This window comes from Typopeltis vanoorti, chromosome 13, assembly GCF_054136105.1.
Source record: "Typopeltis vanoorti isolate ZY-2024b chromosome 13, IOZ_Tvanoo_1.0, whole genome shotgun sequence".
NCBI classification, from domain to species: Eukaryota; Metazoa; Arthropoda; class Arachnida; order Uropygi; family Thelyphonidae; genus Typopeltis; species Typopeltis vanoorti.
This window is the reverse complement of record NC_143561.1, coordinates 29,921,493-29,939,304: the sequence shown is the minus strand read 5'-3', so window position 1 is coordinate 29,939,304 and position 17,812 is coordinate 29,921,493. Positions and strand designations below refer to the sequence as shown.

The following is a 17,812-nucleotide window of genomic DNA, read 5'->3' as shown; positions in this document are numbered from 1 at the left end:
TGGGTTTTCTTTATTTCTCATCAGCCATATGAATCGATAAACAACATCAAATGGATATTAAGAAACTGTGAGTAGTTATAACCTAACCATTAAAACAAAACTTTGAACAAACTCTCTTTTCATTTTTGACTAAAAATCTTTATTCACTAAGAAATATCATTTTAACATACATAACTTATAATGAATCCCAAAAAATTAACAAAGTTTAAACTTTAACATTTGTTTAACAAATGCTGTACAATGTTCTTGTCAAGCATTTTAAATCGGTTCAGGCTCTAGTCCAACATTACACTTACTTAGAAACTTGTACTGGGATTTTGAATATATAATGCTGTATTAGTAAATTCTGCAGTTACAAAAAGCTTCTGGCTGTGCACATTGTGACTGTCAAAACAGTTCAGGTGTAATAGGTAGGTGCCAAACTCTTAAACCAGTTAATAATATAATCCCCATATAAGTAATACAACTCCCATATCTATGAATGTAGTTCACAGAGTGAAGCAATTTTTGTAAATGTTCTAAAATTTGCATGATATTTGTATTTTACTTCAAACTTATTAACTTCAATTTGAACTCTACTCTGTGACCAATAGAGATGTATCCTACTAAATGAAATTCACCAGTTGTACATACTGCTAACTACATGTAATGGATACCTACTTGAAATAGATTATTTCTGAGAAACAGTATCTGTAATAATGAGCAAGGGTCATGACTTAAAAGGTTTGAATGAATTCTAAGGTTGCCATACAGGTTGGAGGGAAACTATGGCTACATTCAACAGTGTCTCAGCTATATATACTGGGAATGATGTGATAAGTACATTAAACATATGGCTAGAAATAGTTGATTGATGAGACTAGTAGACAAAGGATCTGTAGGGAGTGAGTCACATTGACTGATTAGTCACACAACTCCAAGAGTGTGTCTGACTGGACCATGTTTTGACCACTATCCCGAATCCGATACACCCTCTGTCCAAAAAGAAACCAAACTTTTGATAGAAAATAAAACACAGGCCAATTATAATTATTCAAATAATTTATTTCAATCAATATACTCTCCCTCAGCTTCGATACAGCGTTTGGCACTGTCAATTAATTTGTTAAATGAGTTTTTTATATTGATTTTTGGGATACTGTTGAGGGTTGTGGTTACTGCAACTTGAACGTTTTCAATGGTGTCATATTGCTTTCCTTTCATCAGCAAATGAAGTTGCTAAATCAGGTGAATACGGCGAGTGATCCAACACACAAACTTGGTTTTTGAGCAAAAGTTTTTGAGCAAGCAAAAGCAAAAGTTTTTGAGCAAGTTTTTGAGATGGTGCATTATCGTGCAAAAGTGACCAGCTACCTGCATCACGATATTCATGCCACATGCGACAAATTCTCGCTATCAATCGCTTTAAAACTTCGAGATAAAACTCACCATTGACCAGGAGGAATGAATTCTTTGTGGATAATGCCCTTGGAATCATAGAAACAAATCAGCATTGTCTTTACTTTGGACTTCTCAAAGCGACTTTTTTTCGGATGCCCCTCTTCTGATGGTCTCCACTCAGCACTCTGGCACTTTGTTTCGGGCTCATACTCAAAACACCATGTTTCGTCACCAGTAATGATCATTTCAAGGAAGTTTGAGTCCTTACGCGTGGTTTTAATGAGGTCCTTGCAGTGTTCAGTTCAATACATTTTTCAGTCGACTTGTGGGGAACAAATTGCGAATTCAATTACGAAGGCCCAAACTCTCAGGCAAAATGTTGTGCACAGTTGATTTTGGAATCCCTAATTCATCTTCAATCAATCTCATGGACGATTTCATGTTTTCTTTGATGAAATCATGCACTTTTTGGATGTTAACTTCGCTCAGTCCAGTTTTTGGACGGCCCGGCTTTTCGTCGTCCTCAAGCGTCTCATGACCACTTTGAAATCGCTTAAACCACTCGTAAACTTGAGTATGGGATAAGCATTTATCACCGTATGCTTTTTGAAGCATTTGATGCATTTCGGCAAAACTTTTACCAAGTTTAACACAAAAGTCAGTCGCAGCTCTCTGTTTGAAACTCATTTTCCAACTGTTCATCAAAACACACTGTCACTTTTGGCACTATAACTCGGCTTCTAATGAAACAAATGTCATAAACAGTTGACACAACACTAATGAAGGTTTCTGCTTTCGACAATAAAAAGATACAACAGGTGACGCCACTAGTTTCTTCTATTTTCGAAAAGTTCGATTTCTTTTTGGACAGAGAATGTATAAGAACTGAATTTTGAAACCAGACTTCAAAGCATTGTACCCTGTACTATGGCATTTTACTTCAAAGTTCATGAAGTTTAACATCAACATCAGATATTAGAGGAATAGAGAAAGCCACATGTGGTGATCAATTCCTTGTTCCTTTTTGTTTCACACAGACGGATGGACAAGGATATAGCGACAACAATACATGTCAGATCCATCTTGCTGGGATCATGACACCATAAGTCAGTGAAGTGATAATGTGCGGAATGACTTTCTGCATTTCTTAGACTCCTCCCAACTAACTCAAGTCCATTAATACTGCCCATTTATTACTATTATTATTATTAAGAGAGACTCCAGGGAGTCAGAAACTCATTGAGGGAGGCCGTACTATTCACACCAGCTGTTATACCTGTTCGTGAATTCATTCACACTACTTGCACACAACATCAAATAGCAATCCATTCCAATTGTGCACCATTCTATAAGAGAAAAATCTAGATTTTGGCAGATTGCCATCCATTTCTCTTGTCTAACTCAGTGGTAACATTATTATAGAATGTGAACAAGTTGCTAAAACATAACTTTCCCTTATAAATAAAATGCATATTCTCTGTCAACCCATTTCTGAATGTGAATCCTAACTAACTTTTCCAAAATCTTCAAGACCACCACTCCTGAGATACTGATTGGTCGATAGTTGGATTCATCGTTCTTTGCACAACCCCTGTGTAATGGGATCACCATTCATTCTTTCCACTCCGGTGGAATCTTTCCTGTTCTGAGACTCAAATTTTATAGCCTGGTCAAGGGAATATTCAGTTCAGCTGAACACTCTTTTAGCATCCGTGCTGATATCCCATCAGTTCTTATTGCAGAATTCTTATTCAGTTTGTGCAACAGCTCTAATACTTCTTTCTCATCCACACGAGTTTTCATAGTGAAGCGGTAGCAGTGAGTTCAACTTTGTATACGAGGTTGATCGCTTTTAGCAAAATAGCTGCTCATTAGTTGAGCAATCCGTTCTGCATCAGTCACCTGCATGCCATCTGCATTCAATAATTATTCTTTCAAATTTATTCTTTCTTTTACTTGCAGCATAACTATAGAATTCTTTTGGGTTGTCTTTAACATGCAGAGCCAGTTTTTTTCATACTTAGACTTAGCTTTCCATACAACAGTTGACTCTTCTGGCCTGTTACTTATAATTATCATAACTGACATCATCCTTATGCACACAGTATTCCTTCCACATCATGTTTTTCTTATGAATCTCTTGTTTAATTATATTACACATCCTTTTCACTCCTACTCTATTTATTCTTGGGACTCTAGGGACACATTCTGATATCACATCGTTTAAGTCTTTTTTAAACACATCCCATGTGCTGTCGATATCCTTCCCATCTAACAACTCATACCATGGTGCAGAACCCACCATACTCCTCTGGTGGTCATAATTTCCTGCTTTGTAGTTCAGCATGTAACCCCTTTTCATAGCAATTGCACAGCTACCCAATCAATGTTCAGATAATTAAAGTCACCCATTATGATTATTCTTTTTGCACCCATCATATTTATTTGGTGATGCATTTCTTTGTCACTAGCAACCAATCCACCGAGTCTGTAACAACACCCCACCTATGTATTTAATCTTGTTAGACTCCACCTCACACCAGATGGCTTCAAACTCACTGCCACATGAAAAAGTTACTAGTATTGCAGTCATTGGTCTCAACTCTAACGGATTCAAGTCATCTGATATCATGAGCACCCTGCCCCCAATATGTCAGCTTCCAATAGCCAGGTTTCACTAATACCTACAATATGAGGTTCCAATATATTAACCAAGGCAACAAACTCTACTCCTTTGTTTCTGATACTCCAAGCATTTGTATATAGACATAAGTTAACTGCATGCTTTTTTGTGTACTCTTGTCTGTGGTCTGCATGACACAATTCAACTTGCAGATCTCTGTTCTTATCTAGCTCTTTACTTATGCAGACATCTTTACACATGCTTGATAGATCCACATCAGAGAAACACAGAATCATTCTCTCTTCATAATCATTTTCATAATAACTCCTCCATCATTAACACAGTTGCTTAGCATTGCTGCTCTTACACACACATTCTTATGATTCCTCTAATCAGAATTCAGTTTCCTTGACTCTCTGTATTAGTCACATTTCAATTAATAATTTTTCCGGACTCCTGATTCCAAATGCATTCAAGTGTAGGCCATACCGCTTATACAAATTCCAATCGTCCCTCGGACTCACTCCACACATCCAAAATCTAGCATCCGTTCCTTCTACACAGCCTACACATTGAATCCTTTGCCATCATAGCCCTTCTTCATAATTCATTTCCATCATATCTAGGTAATATACTGATGATTTTTACTTTCTCACTCTTTACTCTTGCTTCTTCCAGCAACCTTTTCATATCTTCTCTCATACTGAATTTATCGCTAGTTAAGTAATATATGCCTACCAGAATTATGACTTCTTTTGCTTTCTCTTCTGTTGTTTCAATTTCTTGCATTCTTTTATTTTTCGCTCTTGGAAAACTTGACTTTATATCCTGCTCATCAATGACATGTTTTGTGATAGAGCCACCATACCAAATAATATTCATGTTTTTTAAAAAATCAACTACTGTTGATTTTTAAAAAAATTGTAAAAAATCAACTACTAGTAAGTAATGTACTGTTATGTACATTACTTACCAGATTTTCGTTATTATTCACTAACTTACCTGATTCTGTGATTTGCTGTTTTCCATTTTGCTACTGAACTTTTTTATTCTTTCTGTGTTCCTCTAAATACTACTCAACTTTCTGTAATTATCTCATCATCTGTCTAATAATCTTCTTTAACCCAGTGATTTTGGAGGTTAAATTATTTCCAGTATCCTCTTCAGTATGATGTTTAATGGAGAAAACCTTTTTCTTCACTACTTCATTGTTCTTATTAGCATTCCATTTCTTCTCCGTTTTTGGTGCCATTTACAGCTGTATTAATATTACAATATCACAATAAAAATATATTATAAAGATACTAAATACTCTAAAAACATGAAAATCTGCTCTAATATACTATAAAAAAAACTAATTTTCTAAAGAAAAACACAACAAAACAGTTAAAAATCACCAATTTTACATAAACACTAAATTACACTGCCCAATCTAATTTTTACTGCAATTAATTAGAAGAAACACACGTATAAACCACAGTGAAAATTATTTAATTGTAAATATTTCATCCTAAGTATCTTAGGACATCATCAGTACAGTATTTAAACAAAATTAGGAATAACATACAGTTAGGGCGCATGATTACAATGCGCCCTAACTGTATGTTATTCCTAATTTTGTTTAAATACTGTACTGATGGTGTCCTAAGATACTTAGGATGAAATATTTACAATTAAATAATTTTCACTGTGGTTTATACGTGTGTTTCTTCTAATTATGAATGCAACACAGGTTTCGTTATTTAAAAAAAAAAATAATAATAATAATAATAATTTTTACTGCATTTGATACACATTGAACAGGACAACGTTCTATATCAGAGAGTGGTTTCAGGAACCCCATTTCCCTCACTCACCAGATTTCAATACTAATGAACATTCTTGGGCATATTATGGAATAAGATGTTTGTGACAGGGGTTCACCAACATAAATTTGATGAACTGGAGGAATTCATCCTCTCTGAGAAATGGTATGATAACTGTGAATTACTTCAGGAAACTCAACCATTAGTTCTCTAGCATGGTAAAGGCTAAATTCAGAAAGAAGATTGCAGTAGTCTGACTGTCTGTTATGTACATTGCTAAGAAATTGACCATTCAGTGTATAACCACAGTTCCACAATCATTTATCAGTTAGATCAGTATTTTCCAAAGTGTGTTATGCATACCCCCAGGGGTATGCAAAAGGTCTTTAGGTGATACAAGGCACTTTTAAAATAAATAACTTTTTTTTTTTTTTTTTTACTTTTACCGTTTTGTTGTCGTATTGTCACAGATAAGTGCAGGTCTTTAATTTTTAGTTCTCAAAATTTTCCATTTCAAAATGTATAGGTCATTTTATTCATCAATTTTTTTCTTGTTTACTTGTCTTATTTATGGATCATTATCAACACCATTCTCTTACTGCACATTTCTTGGCTCCAAATATTTTTGCTATCTTTGCCTTTCAAAAATATATAAGCAGGTATATCTTTTAACATATATGGAGATTTTAAAATATCTTTAAAACGATCTTTTAAAATAATAGGAGATTGGTTTGAGGTTATATTGTGAGTGGTTCTGCAACTTAGTGCTCGTGTAAAATTAGTGATTTTTATCTGTTTTATTCTATTTTTTTCTCAGAAAATTAGTGTATTTGTGTAGATTTTCATGTTTTTAGAGTATTTAGTATCTTTATAACGTTTTTTGATATTTATTGTGATATTCGACAAAGACCACTTTGTCCGTTGGTTTGAATTTGCAGGATATTATTCAGTGCAATGTGCACGAAATGTATTCATTGAGAAAATTAAAGAATGTGTAGAGGGAAATTGAAACTGGAGAGAGAGAGAGAGAGAGAGTATGCATTAAGTGTTTCAAAAGTGAGTGTCTGTTAGGTGATGAGAACGCAACAAATACTGAAGGTAAGATGGAAAATGATGATATTAATGGCAAATTTGCAGCCTTGCAAACAGAGAGAAGAATGAAATGGATATTAATAAAAATATAGCACACTTAAATGTTGTCATTTAAGTGTGCTATATTTTGAAAAATTGCAGAAGTGGCAAGAGTTAAGCAGGACTGAAAAAAGAAAGAAGCAGGTGATCTGAACGAATAATAAAGACTGACTGAACAAACAAGAGAAACAAGTTAAGGAGAAAATTATGTATGGATACTCAATGATCAGGTAAGTACTTAACAAAATTGTGTTTCCTTGGTGCAAAAATTCACGATATTAGCCATGCCATCCAGATGCAAAAAGGTAAGTCAAAGAAAATTATTGTCTTGGTTGATACAAATGATTCAAGAGGCGAGAAGTATTCTATGAAGGAAGATGTAAAGGAATTGTTAGAAGAGGCAAAACTGAAGAATGAGAAGGTAAAGATTGTAAGTCTCCCATCACGCTATGATAGAGGCGAACTGAGGAGGGCATTAATAGCGTGAGTCTATACATAGATTATGCAAAAGGAATGATATAGACCAGTGTTTCTCAACCTGTGGTCTGCAAGCAGACTTAACTTAATTAAATATATATTTTTTAATTATCCAAACAAAACAAATTAAAATTGAATAAGTAAGTAAAAATTATTGAAATCAAATCGAGACAAAAAAACCCAACAAACAGCGTCAGAATGTTCAAAGGCAGAAGCAATAAAACTATATTGTTGTTCACTTCACCCCTCTTTTATTATTCGTCATTCTGCCACTCAAATTTGTAGCGGCAGAATGACGAATAATAAGAGAGGGGTGAAGTGAACAACAATATAGTTTTATTGCTTCTGCCTTTCCTTGCTTTTTTTTTCAAATTTGAAGTGAACATGTTTATCCACATTGCAACCAATTGCTTGTTGTTTATTGATTTTTATTATTGAAGGTTTCCTTCCTTCATCCAAGGTTCAGTATATCTTCAGAAATGCTAAGTGATACTTGGACAAAGTGTGTCCTGAGTTAACCTCAGTATTTATGTATTTTTCAGAAACGTTTTTTAATAATGGAAAAGTGGCTTAGAACTAGGAACTTTGAAAAAAGAGCAAATGTAACAGGTGATGCTAACCCTAATTGTGATACATGTGTTGTAACAGTGAGTAAATCTGATACTATTAAAGTAGAAGAAACAAGCAGTTCAAAGAAAAAATGCAGTAGGAAATATAACAGGTCATATTTGGAATTTGATTTTGGAAAGTGAACAGAAATCTCACTGTGTTTAGTGTTATGAAGTGTTGTCGAATGAGTGCATGAAACCTGTGAAACTCTGACATTTAGAAACTAAACATTATTTAATAGCAAGGCACTGGAAGCATCCTATCTCTTAAGTTTGCACATAGCGAAAACAGGTAAAGCTCATTCTATTGGGGAAAATTTTGCTACTTCCAGCTATAAAAGATAAAAACTATGTTTGGCAACAAGTTACTAAAAGATGTTGATCTGATTCCTCTTTCAAATGACACTGTCGGTTGCAGAATTAATGATATGGCAGGTGACGTAGAATCTCAGTTAATCGAAAGAGTTAAAGAAGAGCCCTTATTATGCGTTAAAAATAGACAAGATGTTACAAATGATGCGTAGTTAATATGCTACGTAAGATATGCGCATGATAATAACATTCATGATGATATTCTATTTTGTAGAACTTTGCCATCCCGAACAACTGGAGAAGAAATATTTCACAACAGGCATAGTGGGGCTGTCTCTATGGTCCGGATATAAATTGGTACTTACATAGGGAAGCATGCCTCCAAAGGAATGCCACCAGAATTTAACTGTGCTATATAATGCTGTAAAGCTAGTTAATTTTATTAAAGCTCGACCATTAAATAACAGGCTATTTTCAGTACTCTACGATGAAATGGGCAGTGAATATATACAACTTTTGCTTCATTCTGAAATTCTCTGGCTTTCCATGGGCAAAGTACTAACAAGGCTATTTCAATTAAGGCACGAAGTTTTATTGTTTGTAAATGAACGTAATTCTGATTTTGCATCACTCCTTGTTGGCGAAGCGTGGTTATCAATACTATCCTATCTTTCGTACAATTTTTTGAAATTAAATGAACTAAATCTCTCTCTTCAGGGAAATTCTTTAACTGTTCTTAATGCGTACGACAAAATAAAGGCATTCGAGAAAAAAATGATTTAAAATGTTAAAACGAAAAAATGTTTTATGGATTAATTATGTAAAAGACAGACAGTTTGCACCTTTTCCAACATTGGAATCCTTTTTATTAGAAAATTATAATTTTGTTGATTCTGAGTTTCTGGAAAGGGTTTGTGACCACCTCAAAAATCTGAAACAGAATTTTGAAACATATTTTCCGAATAACTTTTATAAGAAATTTCTGTGGGTTCGCAATCCATTTCAGGCTTGCAATCATGAGAACGACATTTCGTTATCAAAAAAAAACAGTTAATTGAGCTTTCAAGTGACAGTGGACTTAAAATGCAATGGAAGGAAGGATTTGAACAATGCTGTTGAACAGCATTTAAATGATTTTGGTGTGACGTGTCTGGAGAAAGCTTTGTTCACTGAGCATGCTGAAGTGCAAATTCAAGGAAACTTAAGCAATTAGGGTGGAAATAATTGAGATTTTTGCATGAAGCAAGTGAATGTGAGAATGATCAAGTGAGGAATCTAGTCTCTCAAGCAAAAATATTGTATAGGTAGTCAATTCAGAAAGTAAAGGTGTGTGTGTGTGTGTGTGTGTTGGGGGGGGGGATTAAAGAGATGCTGCAGTTTCTATATACTAATGCCAGAAGTATCAGGAACAAGAGGGAAGAGTTTTTGGCATTGGTTAGGGCAACCTCACCAAAAGTTATAGACATTAGTGAGACTTGGCTAACAGCAGATGATGTAGTTATAGGGATTGAATGAGAAGGGAATCTGATGATAGCAGATGAATTGCAGCCAAAAAGAATAGGAGACTAGTGGGAGGTTGGCTGTTCATTTGAAGTAGTCTGGCATGAGGTTAAGGCCAGTAAAACAAAATATACAGTTGGTTGTTGCTATAGGCCAGAAAGTTCCATACATGATCTGGAAGACATGCATTGGCAAATTAGTACAAGATCATATGGCAGAAAGGAAATGAAATTTATACACCTACTAAGAGATAATTACTTAAGGTAGCATGTGATGGAAGGGACTAGGGGTGAGAGAGTATTGGACCTGGTCATAGGATCAGAAGAGCTATCCATAACCAAGGTGACAACATTGCCTCCAATTGGTGAAAGTGACCATGCAGTCTTAACTTGGGAGATTGCAAAACATGAGGAATATTCAATCAAGAAGAGGTATTTGTGGAACTATAAGGCAGGTGATTATGAGATGCTTAAGAAGAATCTTAAATCCGTACCATGGCATAAAACACTGCAAAGTAAGGATATTAGTAGTGCATGGGATAGTTAAGGGTCATCTAGAAGAAGCAGTATTAAATTGTATACCTAGGGTAAGGAGGGTTAATCGGGTATAAGTTGGATGAGTAATATCATTAAGCATAAGCTGAAAAAAATAAGAAAATGCTGTGGAGGGTATATAAAGAGAAAGGTGACCAGCAAACTCATGAACAGTACAGGGCTCAGGCAAGAAAGGTGACCAACATGGAAGGAAGGTAAAATCAGATTATGAGAAGAGCTAGCTGAGCAGGCCAAAGGAAATCACAGAGTTCTTTCGTTATGTGGCAAGTAAGAGAAAGAATGACTAAGGAAGATTAACTGTAGTGAGTGATGATGGTCACAAGGAGACAGGAACAGGGAAAATAGTTGAGTTACTGAGTGACCACTTTTCAAGGATATATCATTCTAGTGATATTACTGTTTTAACCTATGTGACACACTAATGTGATAACAGAGGTGGAGGTTCTTAGGATATTGCATAATCTCAATGTGAATACAGCTGTGGGATTAGATGGGATATCAGCTAGACTTTTGCAAGAATGTGCAAGTGAACATTCATAGCCTAGTCAATGCCTTTGACTAGGCTCTTTAATTTAAGTCTCAGATCTGGTAGAGTTTCAAGGGAGTAGAAAGAGGGCAAAATAATTCCTTTGCATAAGTGAGGTTCTAAGACTGCAGTAGCAAATTATAGACCAATCAGAATCTCAGACACGGTGGTAAAAGTACTTGAAAAATTGGTAAAAAGTGAATTCAAGAATGGGTAGATAAAAAATATGATACTGTATGAGGGTCAACATGGCTTTGTGAAGGGTTGGTCATGCCTTAGTAATTTACTAACTTTTTATAATAGAGTAACAGCTGAGTTGGGTAAAGGAAATGGCTACACGATGATTTTCCTGCATTTTGGAAAAGCATTTGACAGAATACCACATGAACTCTGTTGCACAAATTGGAAAAAAATAAGAGAGTGGCTGCTGGACAGATATCAAAAAGTGGTATATGGAGGGGCAGAATTGAGGTGAAAACAGGTGACTAGTGGTGTGCCACAAGGTTCAGTGCTGGGACAGCTGCTGTTTAATTTGTTCATAAATGATATAGGAAATAACCTGAAAGGAAATATTCTGTTATTTGCTAATTATGCAAAATTAGCTAGACTAATAGTTAGTCAAGGCAATGTGGAGAACTTGCAGGATGATTTAAATAGGTTGTCAGTATTGGTAAAAGCTAATGTCAAGAAATATAAATTTATGCATATTGGGAAAGATAGATTACAAGCCATGTATCACATTGGCAATATACCCAGGAAATAGATGGAGCTAGAGAGTTAAAGTTTAGAGGACATATTGCTAAGGTAGCCCATAAGATTGCATGGCTATTGAAGAACACATTAACAAGTAGAGATAAGGATGTTGTTATTCCTTTTTATAAGGCCTTGATACGCCCACATCTTGATTACTGTGCTGAAGTCTAGTCCTGTAGGTTTCTTGTGGATGAGGAAGCAGTGGAGAGGATTCAGAGCGAGTGGCCTGTGGAATTTTTCCTATGAGGATAGATTGAAGAAGGTGTGTGTGTGTGTGTGTGTGTGTGTGTGTGGATTGGAGAAGTTGGTTGATAGGAGAAAAAGAGGAGATATGATAGAAACATTTAAGTTGCTTCAAGGGTTTTATAGGATAGATGTAGGGGGGAAACATTTCCGCACTTGGCTAGAGGGACCAGAACAAGGGGTCATCCCTGAAAGTTGAATCAAGGTGTGTTTAGTAGGGGTGTGAGGAATAGATTTTTTGCTTGGAGAGTTGTGAATGGGTGGAATAGAATACCAAAGTCAGTTGTGAGTGCTTTGTCTATTAATGGGTTTAAGGAGAGGTAGAATAGATTGGGTCTGAGGCGATGAGTCTTTAGACTCCATGGAGGTGCCCATATAATAATAAATTACTCTCATTAATTAAAATTTATTGGGTTGGCAAATAAGTTCATTCGGTTTATGCGTTAGTACAAGTTTATGCCGCTTCGCCTGTTGTTATTGTTGTGCTACCGCACAACGCTATTGCACAGTTGAAAGGCGACATTTCACATAACCTTTCAGTGAATTTTCATTCGGCCTACTTCAGTTGCATGTGTGTAGCATATTTTTAGAAATGGAAGGAAATAACGTACATTACCGGCATATTTTGATTTTTTATTTCAAAAAAGGCGAACGAGCTGCAGAGGCCCATAAAAAATATGCAGTGTATATGGGGATGGTGCCTTAACAGAACGCGTATACCAAAAGTGGTTTGCCAAATTCCATTCTGGAGATTTCAGTGTCAGTGATGCGCCTCATGCCGGTCACCCGACCGAGGTTGTGAAGAATATTGTCGAAAAAATCCGTCACAAACAGTGCACGAGATTGCTGCAGTACTGAACATATCCCATACAAATGTTGAAAACCTTTTACACAAGCTGGGATATTCAAAACTCAATGTTTGGGTGCCGCATGAATTGACTGAGGCCAGTATGACTGCTCAATATCCATCTGTGATTCGCTGCAATGTTGCCAATAAAACGACCCATTTTTGAAGTGGATGATTACAGGAGATTAAAAAAGACACCTGGATCAGTTTTTTGCCAGTAAACCTCAGGAGTTTTATGAACACGGCATAATGAAGTTGGTGGACATATGGCAAGAGGTCATTGATAAAGAGGGTCAATATATAACTGGCTAGTATGTATTATATATATTAAATAAAATGTGTTTCATTCCACTCTGAAAAACCGAACAAACTTATTTGCCAACCCAATATATTTAACTTAATACCTCTGGTTGGAGAAATGGAGTAGCTCCATTACCACGTACTAAGCTCTGCTATTTTTTATATATATATAGATAGATAATTACACCTCAAAAATTAACATTAAAAACTTTTTCCTATCTTTAGAAAGTTGGATTTTTTCCTAGTTGTGATCTTGTTCCTGTTAACAGCTATAACACATTTCATTTTCAGCTATCTAGCAAAATGAAAAACCGTAGTTCAAGCTTACATTATTGGTTTAGAATATCTACAGTTCATGTTTGCCTATATGTGTGCATCTCATTTGACTCTTCACAAATGTTTTCCAGTCTTTCAAACCTTCTTTGTATATTCCTCAAAAATAATTATCTCTGTTTTATTTTAACAATGTGACAGACCTTTAGGCTTTTATCCTAACCTTTGAATAAAATATGACAAACATTATTTTAAAGCATTATCGCTGAGTGTCCATTGCCTTTATTAACACAAATGCTTTAAAATAATGTTTGTCATATTTTATTTTAATTAATATGTAATATATTGCCAGCCGGCCTGGTTAGATGAGTGATTAGTGTATCTGCTCTCCTGCCAAAAGGCTGCTGGTTCAAATCCTGCCATGGACATGGATGTTTGTGACTGTGAAAATGCAAGTGGTGTAGTTGCGGTTCATTGTACTTGGTGGATTGAGTGGTGCAGATAGTTGTAGAGTAGGTGCCCTCCTTTGATGAGTCTTTGGACTCCCGAAGATGTCACGTAATAATAATAATAATACAATCAGGGCGTTTTTTTACATTTGGATTTAGGTGTATCATTACAATTTTGATACAGATTATTATGTCCTAAATTCATAAACATTTTAATGTTATAAATCAAAACTTGTTTTTATGTTGTGAATCATGCAGAAATCTTACAGATTGCTAAATAAAAATATTGCAAATTCATTACTCAGTAATCTAGTTGGTTATGTTACTGTTGTCTCATCTCTGACTAATTATTTAAAATTGTGTCAGTCTTGCATATATTATTACATTATCTTTTATACTTCAGCACTTTATTATGACATATTACATATCTGTTGAATAAAATTTTTTAGGATAAAAGGCATCTTATGGATAGTGTAGAGCGTAGTCAATTACAGAAATGTCTTGATACTATCCAGAAATCTATTAAAGGTACTGTGATTTGTTTTCTTTATAAATTTAAGATATTTAATTTTTCATTCCCAGTGGTAATATTCTTTCTATTCAATCTATAATTATATTGATATAACTAATTTTTTTTCTTTTATCCTTTGTCTTGTTTTTACTCACTTTTTTTATTTTGATATTAGTTTTAATATCCAATGTGTTAGATCCTGAATGAAGGAATCTTGCAAAGAAATCATTCATTCAGGGTCTAACATACTAAACTACACAGACAAAGAGAAATACCTGCATATCAGCTGAAATTAAAGTGAAACTTCTTCACATATGTATAAAATTGCATTGATTTTATGTACCATCTACCTTAATCTATTGTGATCATACCAAGATTGCATTAGAGAATGTCTTAAAAGAGGAATTTGTTAATATTATTTAAGCCTCACTTTAGCTGTATAGAATGATTGTGAGTCACCAGATAGATATTAAGTAACAATTCATAGAAGGTATACAACTACACATGTCCAGCGTAATGCCGGAGGCAGTAGCTTACGCGGAAGGTATATCAACGTGAATTCCATGAATACAAGAGTATAACAGCAAAGGGGAGAGCAAGGGATGAACCCAAGGGAGAAAAGATATAGGTCGTGTGCAAGGGGGGGGGACTCCGAAAAAGGGGGCACTCAAACAAAGAATATAAGGGAATGAGCACCGTATCAGCTCCTCTCTTGTCTTATAGTTTTCCTGGTTCGGAAGTTAGCAGGTGGTTCGAGTAAGGGGGGTGAAGCGTCAGTGCTACGATGTCGGACGGTGAGCTTTCCTGAGAATGGGGTAGGATTCCACGCAGAGCTGAAGGTGAAATTTCCAGCCCTAGCAGAATCGAGCCCTCGCTGAAAAAGTCCCATCGAGAAGAATAGAGATTTTTCCTGAGACGCAAAGAATCGAGTCTGTGATCGGCAGTAATTATGAAGATAGCGTAGCCCCTATGCTGACGTAAGGACAGCCAATAGACAAGAGGTAACCAGACGTACACGTGGTGCTGAAAGACATCGGAAAAGTTCGGTAAAGTAGAATTGCTCTATTTTGTGTTTAGAATTCCTTAGAAGAGAGAAGATTATTTGTGAATGTAAATTATGAACATTATTCTAAAGGACTTTGTGGAGATAATTAAATAATTAGCCTCCTTTTGAGAGTAAGAATTGTTTGTAAGAAAAATAATTTGTAACAAAAAATTGTTTGTAAGAAGAGTAAGAAAAATCATCCCAGACAAAACAAAACGAAGCACCTTTAGTACAGACTGGAAAAATAGACATTCCTACAATCCCCAAGTCATGATCAACAACAAGCTAATTGAAAAAGTCACAAATCCAAAATACCTTGGTATTACTCTTGATCAGGAATTACGTTTTGCACAACACATCTCTAACACTTCCAACAGGGCTCTAAAAAATTAAATATACTGAAAAGGCTGTGGAACAAATTGGGGTGCAAAGCCAAAAATCCTCAAAACTACTTACACTACACTAATAAGGCCAATAATGGAATATGCAGCACCTATCTGGTCACCTTCGGCCTCATCGGTAAAGAAAAAATTAGACAAAATACAAGCAAAAGCATCCAAGATTATCATTGGTGTAGTCTCATCCACCAACAACATCAGAGCTCAACAGGAATGTGGGCTTGACCTGCTGGAGGGCAGACGAAAATTTGCCACCATAAAATTCGTAAATAATATCGGAAGCTACCAAAGCGATCATATCTCCCTTAAAACTTATGAACATTGTAACCAAAAATGCAGACTTCACAGATCATCAACTTTACAATATGATGACACTATCAGGAAAGAAATAGGTCTTGATCAGCTAAATGCCCACATAAACAAAGAACCTCTATTTTCCAGTCCTTTACCTTCAAATACTGCCATTAATCTAAACCTTACCAAACTCTGTACAAAATAAAAAAAGAACCAAAAGAAATGCTCAAAGAAAAAGGCCTAAATACTATCAACCTTCTTTCATCCTCCAAACAGGTTATTTGTTATACCGATGGATCGTCAGACACCAATATGATTAATGGAGGCACTGGTGTTCTCCTTCTACTCCCGAAAGGTGAAAAACTTTCAATAAAAGTTGGATCTGGGAGAATCGCTTCCAATTTTACCAGCGAACTCTATGCAATAAATAAAGCACTAGAAACCTACTTAAAACTATCATCATCTCAATAATCTGAAGGAATTATAATTTACAGTGACTCAAGATCAGCAATGGAGGCAATCAAAAATGGCAATACCAAGCTCACACAAGACATCCATAAACTCTTAAATCAACTAAAGTGTTTAGGAAAAAGTTGCATTTTACAATGGATTTCTGCTCATGTAGGCATTGATTACAATGAAGCAGTTGATTAATTAGCAAAAGAGGTCAGAGAACTCAACCAACAAACTCACATGATAACTCTTGCTGATGCCAATGCACTAACAAAAGCTAAACTAATTCCACTGAAATCAGTGATACAACATCAAATTTCCGAAATCAGTGCTGAAAGAAAGACCTCCACCACGATAGCAAGACTATGAACAGGACATTATAGAGGATGAAGATCAATACAGATGATACGAGAACATATAGAAACTGCAACAACTGCCCAATACTGAACTGACACCCACTCACATCTTTACCTGTCCAGCAATTACAGCAGCCTTGCAAGAAATAGATCCTAATCCTGCTCTAAAACAGCTCTATACAAACAAAATCATCGACATAGCCAAAGCAGTACAAGGAGCACACGGAAACATCTAAGACTCTTCAAAGGACAAGACAGCAACAACAAGAATTGTTTAGAAGAGATCTTTTGTGTTGTATGTGATTGATTTAACATAACGAGACTGGGATTGTAGATTTATAGTAACTGAATAACATTAGAATGTTTGTTATATTATCTTATGAATTGTTTGCAGAAAGGACTTTTGGTTTAAGACCATATCATTTGCTATCTATCCCAATTATCAGTTACTGTTTTTGCATGCTTTATAACCTTTGATTTAAACTTAAAGTGTGTTGATCTTTTAACTCGAGTTTCCTTATTTAGTATTGAGTTGAATTGAATGCATGAATTTCTTTAGTGCATTTTGCTTTGATATTCCAATAAACATGATTTATTTGCCTAAACCTGAGTCATGTCTGACTACGATTCTGAATTACCACTTATAAAAATAGAACCTCTTTTGGCGGGAAGGAATTAGAAAGTGTATATAATCATAGATTTAGGTCACAACTGCAGTCTGAATCTATACAGCCGTATTAAAGTAAAACATTGTGTAAGAGCGCCTCAGAATCTAGTATTGTCTCCTGAGTAAGGATCTTTTCTGCTATAGGATACTGGCTGGCGCAGCATAATATAAATTTGCCAGTATCCGAAGAGGAAACAATCCTAGATGTAAGTATATTAGGCCTGATATCTGAAGAAGTAAAATAGCGATTGAAAGTAAAAAGGGAAGATATAAATAAGAAAAACTACGTAACAATGGCGCAGCCGAC

The 17,812-nt window shown here is 35.4% G+C and overlaps 1 protein-coding gene across 1 annotated transcript in view; it reads left to right on the top strand.

The window, feature by feature from the left end:
* The window catches only part of LOC150100021 (uncharacterized), a 266,152-nt gene that overhangs the window by 10,593 nt on the left and 237,747 nt on the right, over window positions 1-17,812 (top strand). The window contains exon 3 of the mRNA XM_090403196.1: window positions 14,231-14,309. Coding sequence (XP_090259322.1) covers window positions 14,231-14,309 — 79 coding nt within the window. The remainder of the gene's footprint in view (window positions 1-14,230; window positions 14,310-17,812) is intronic.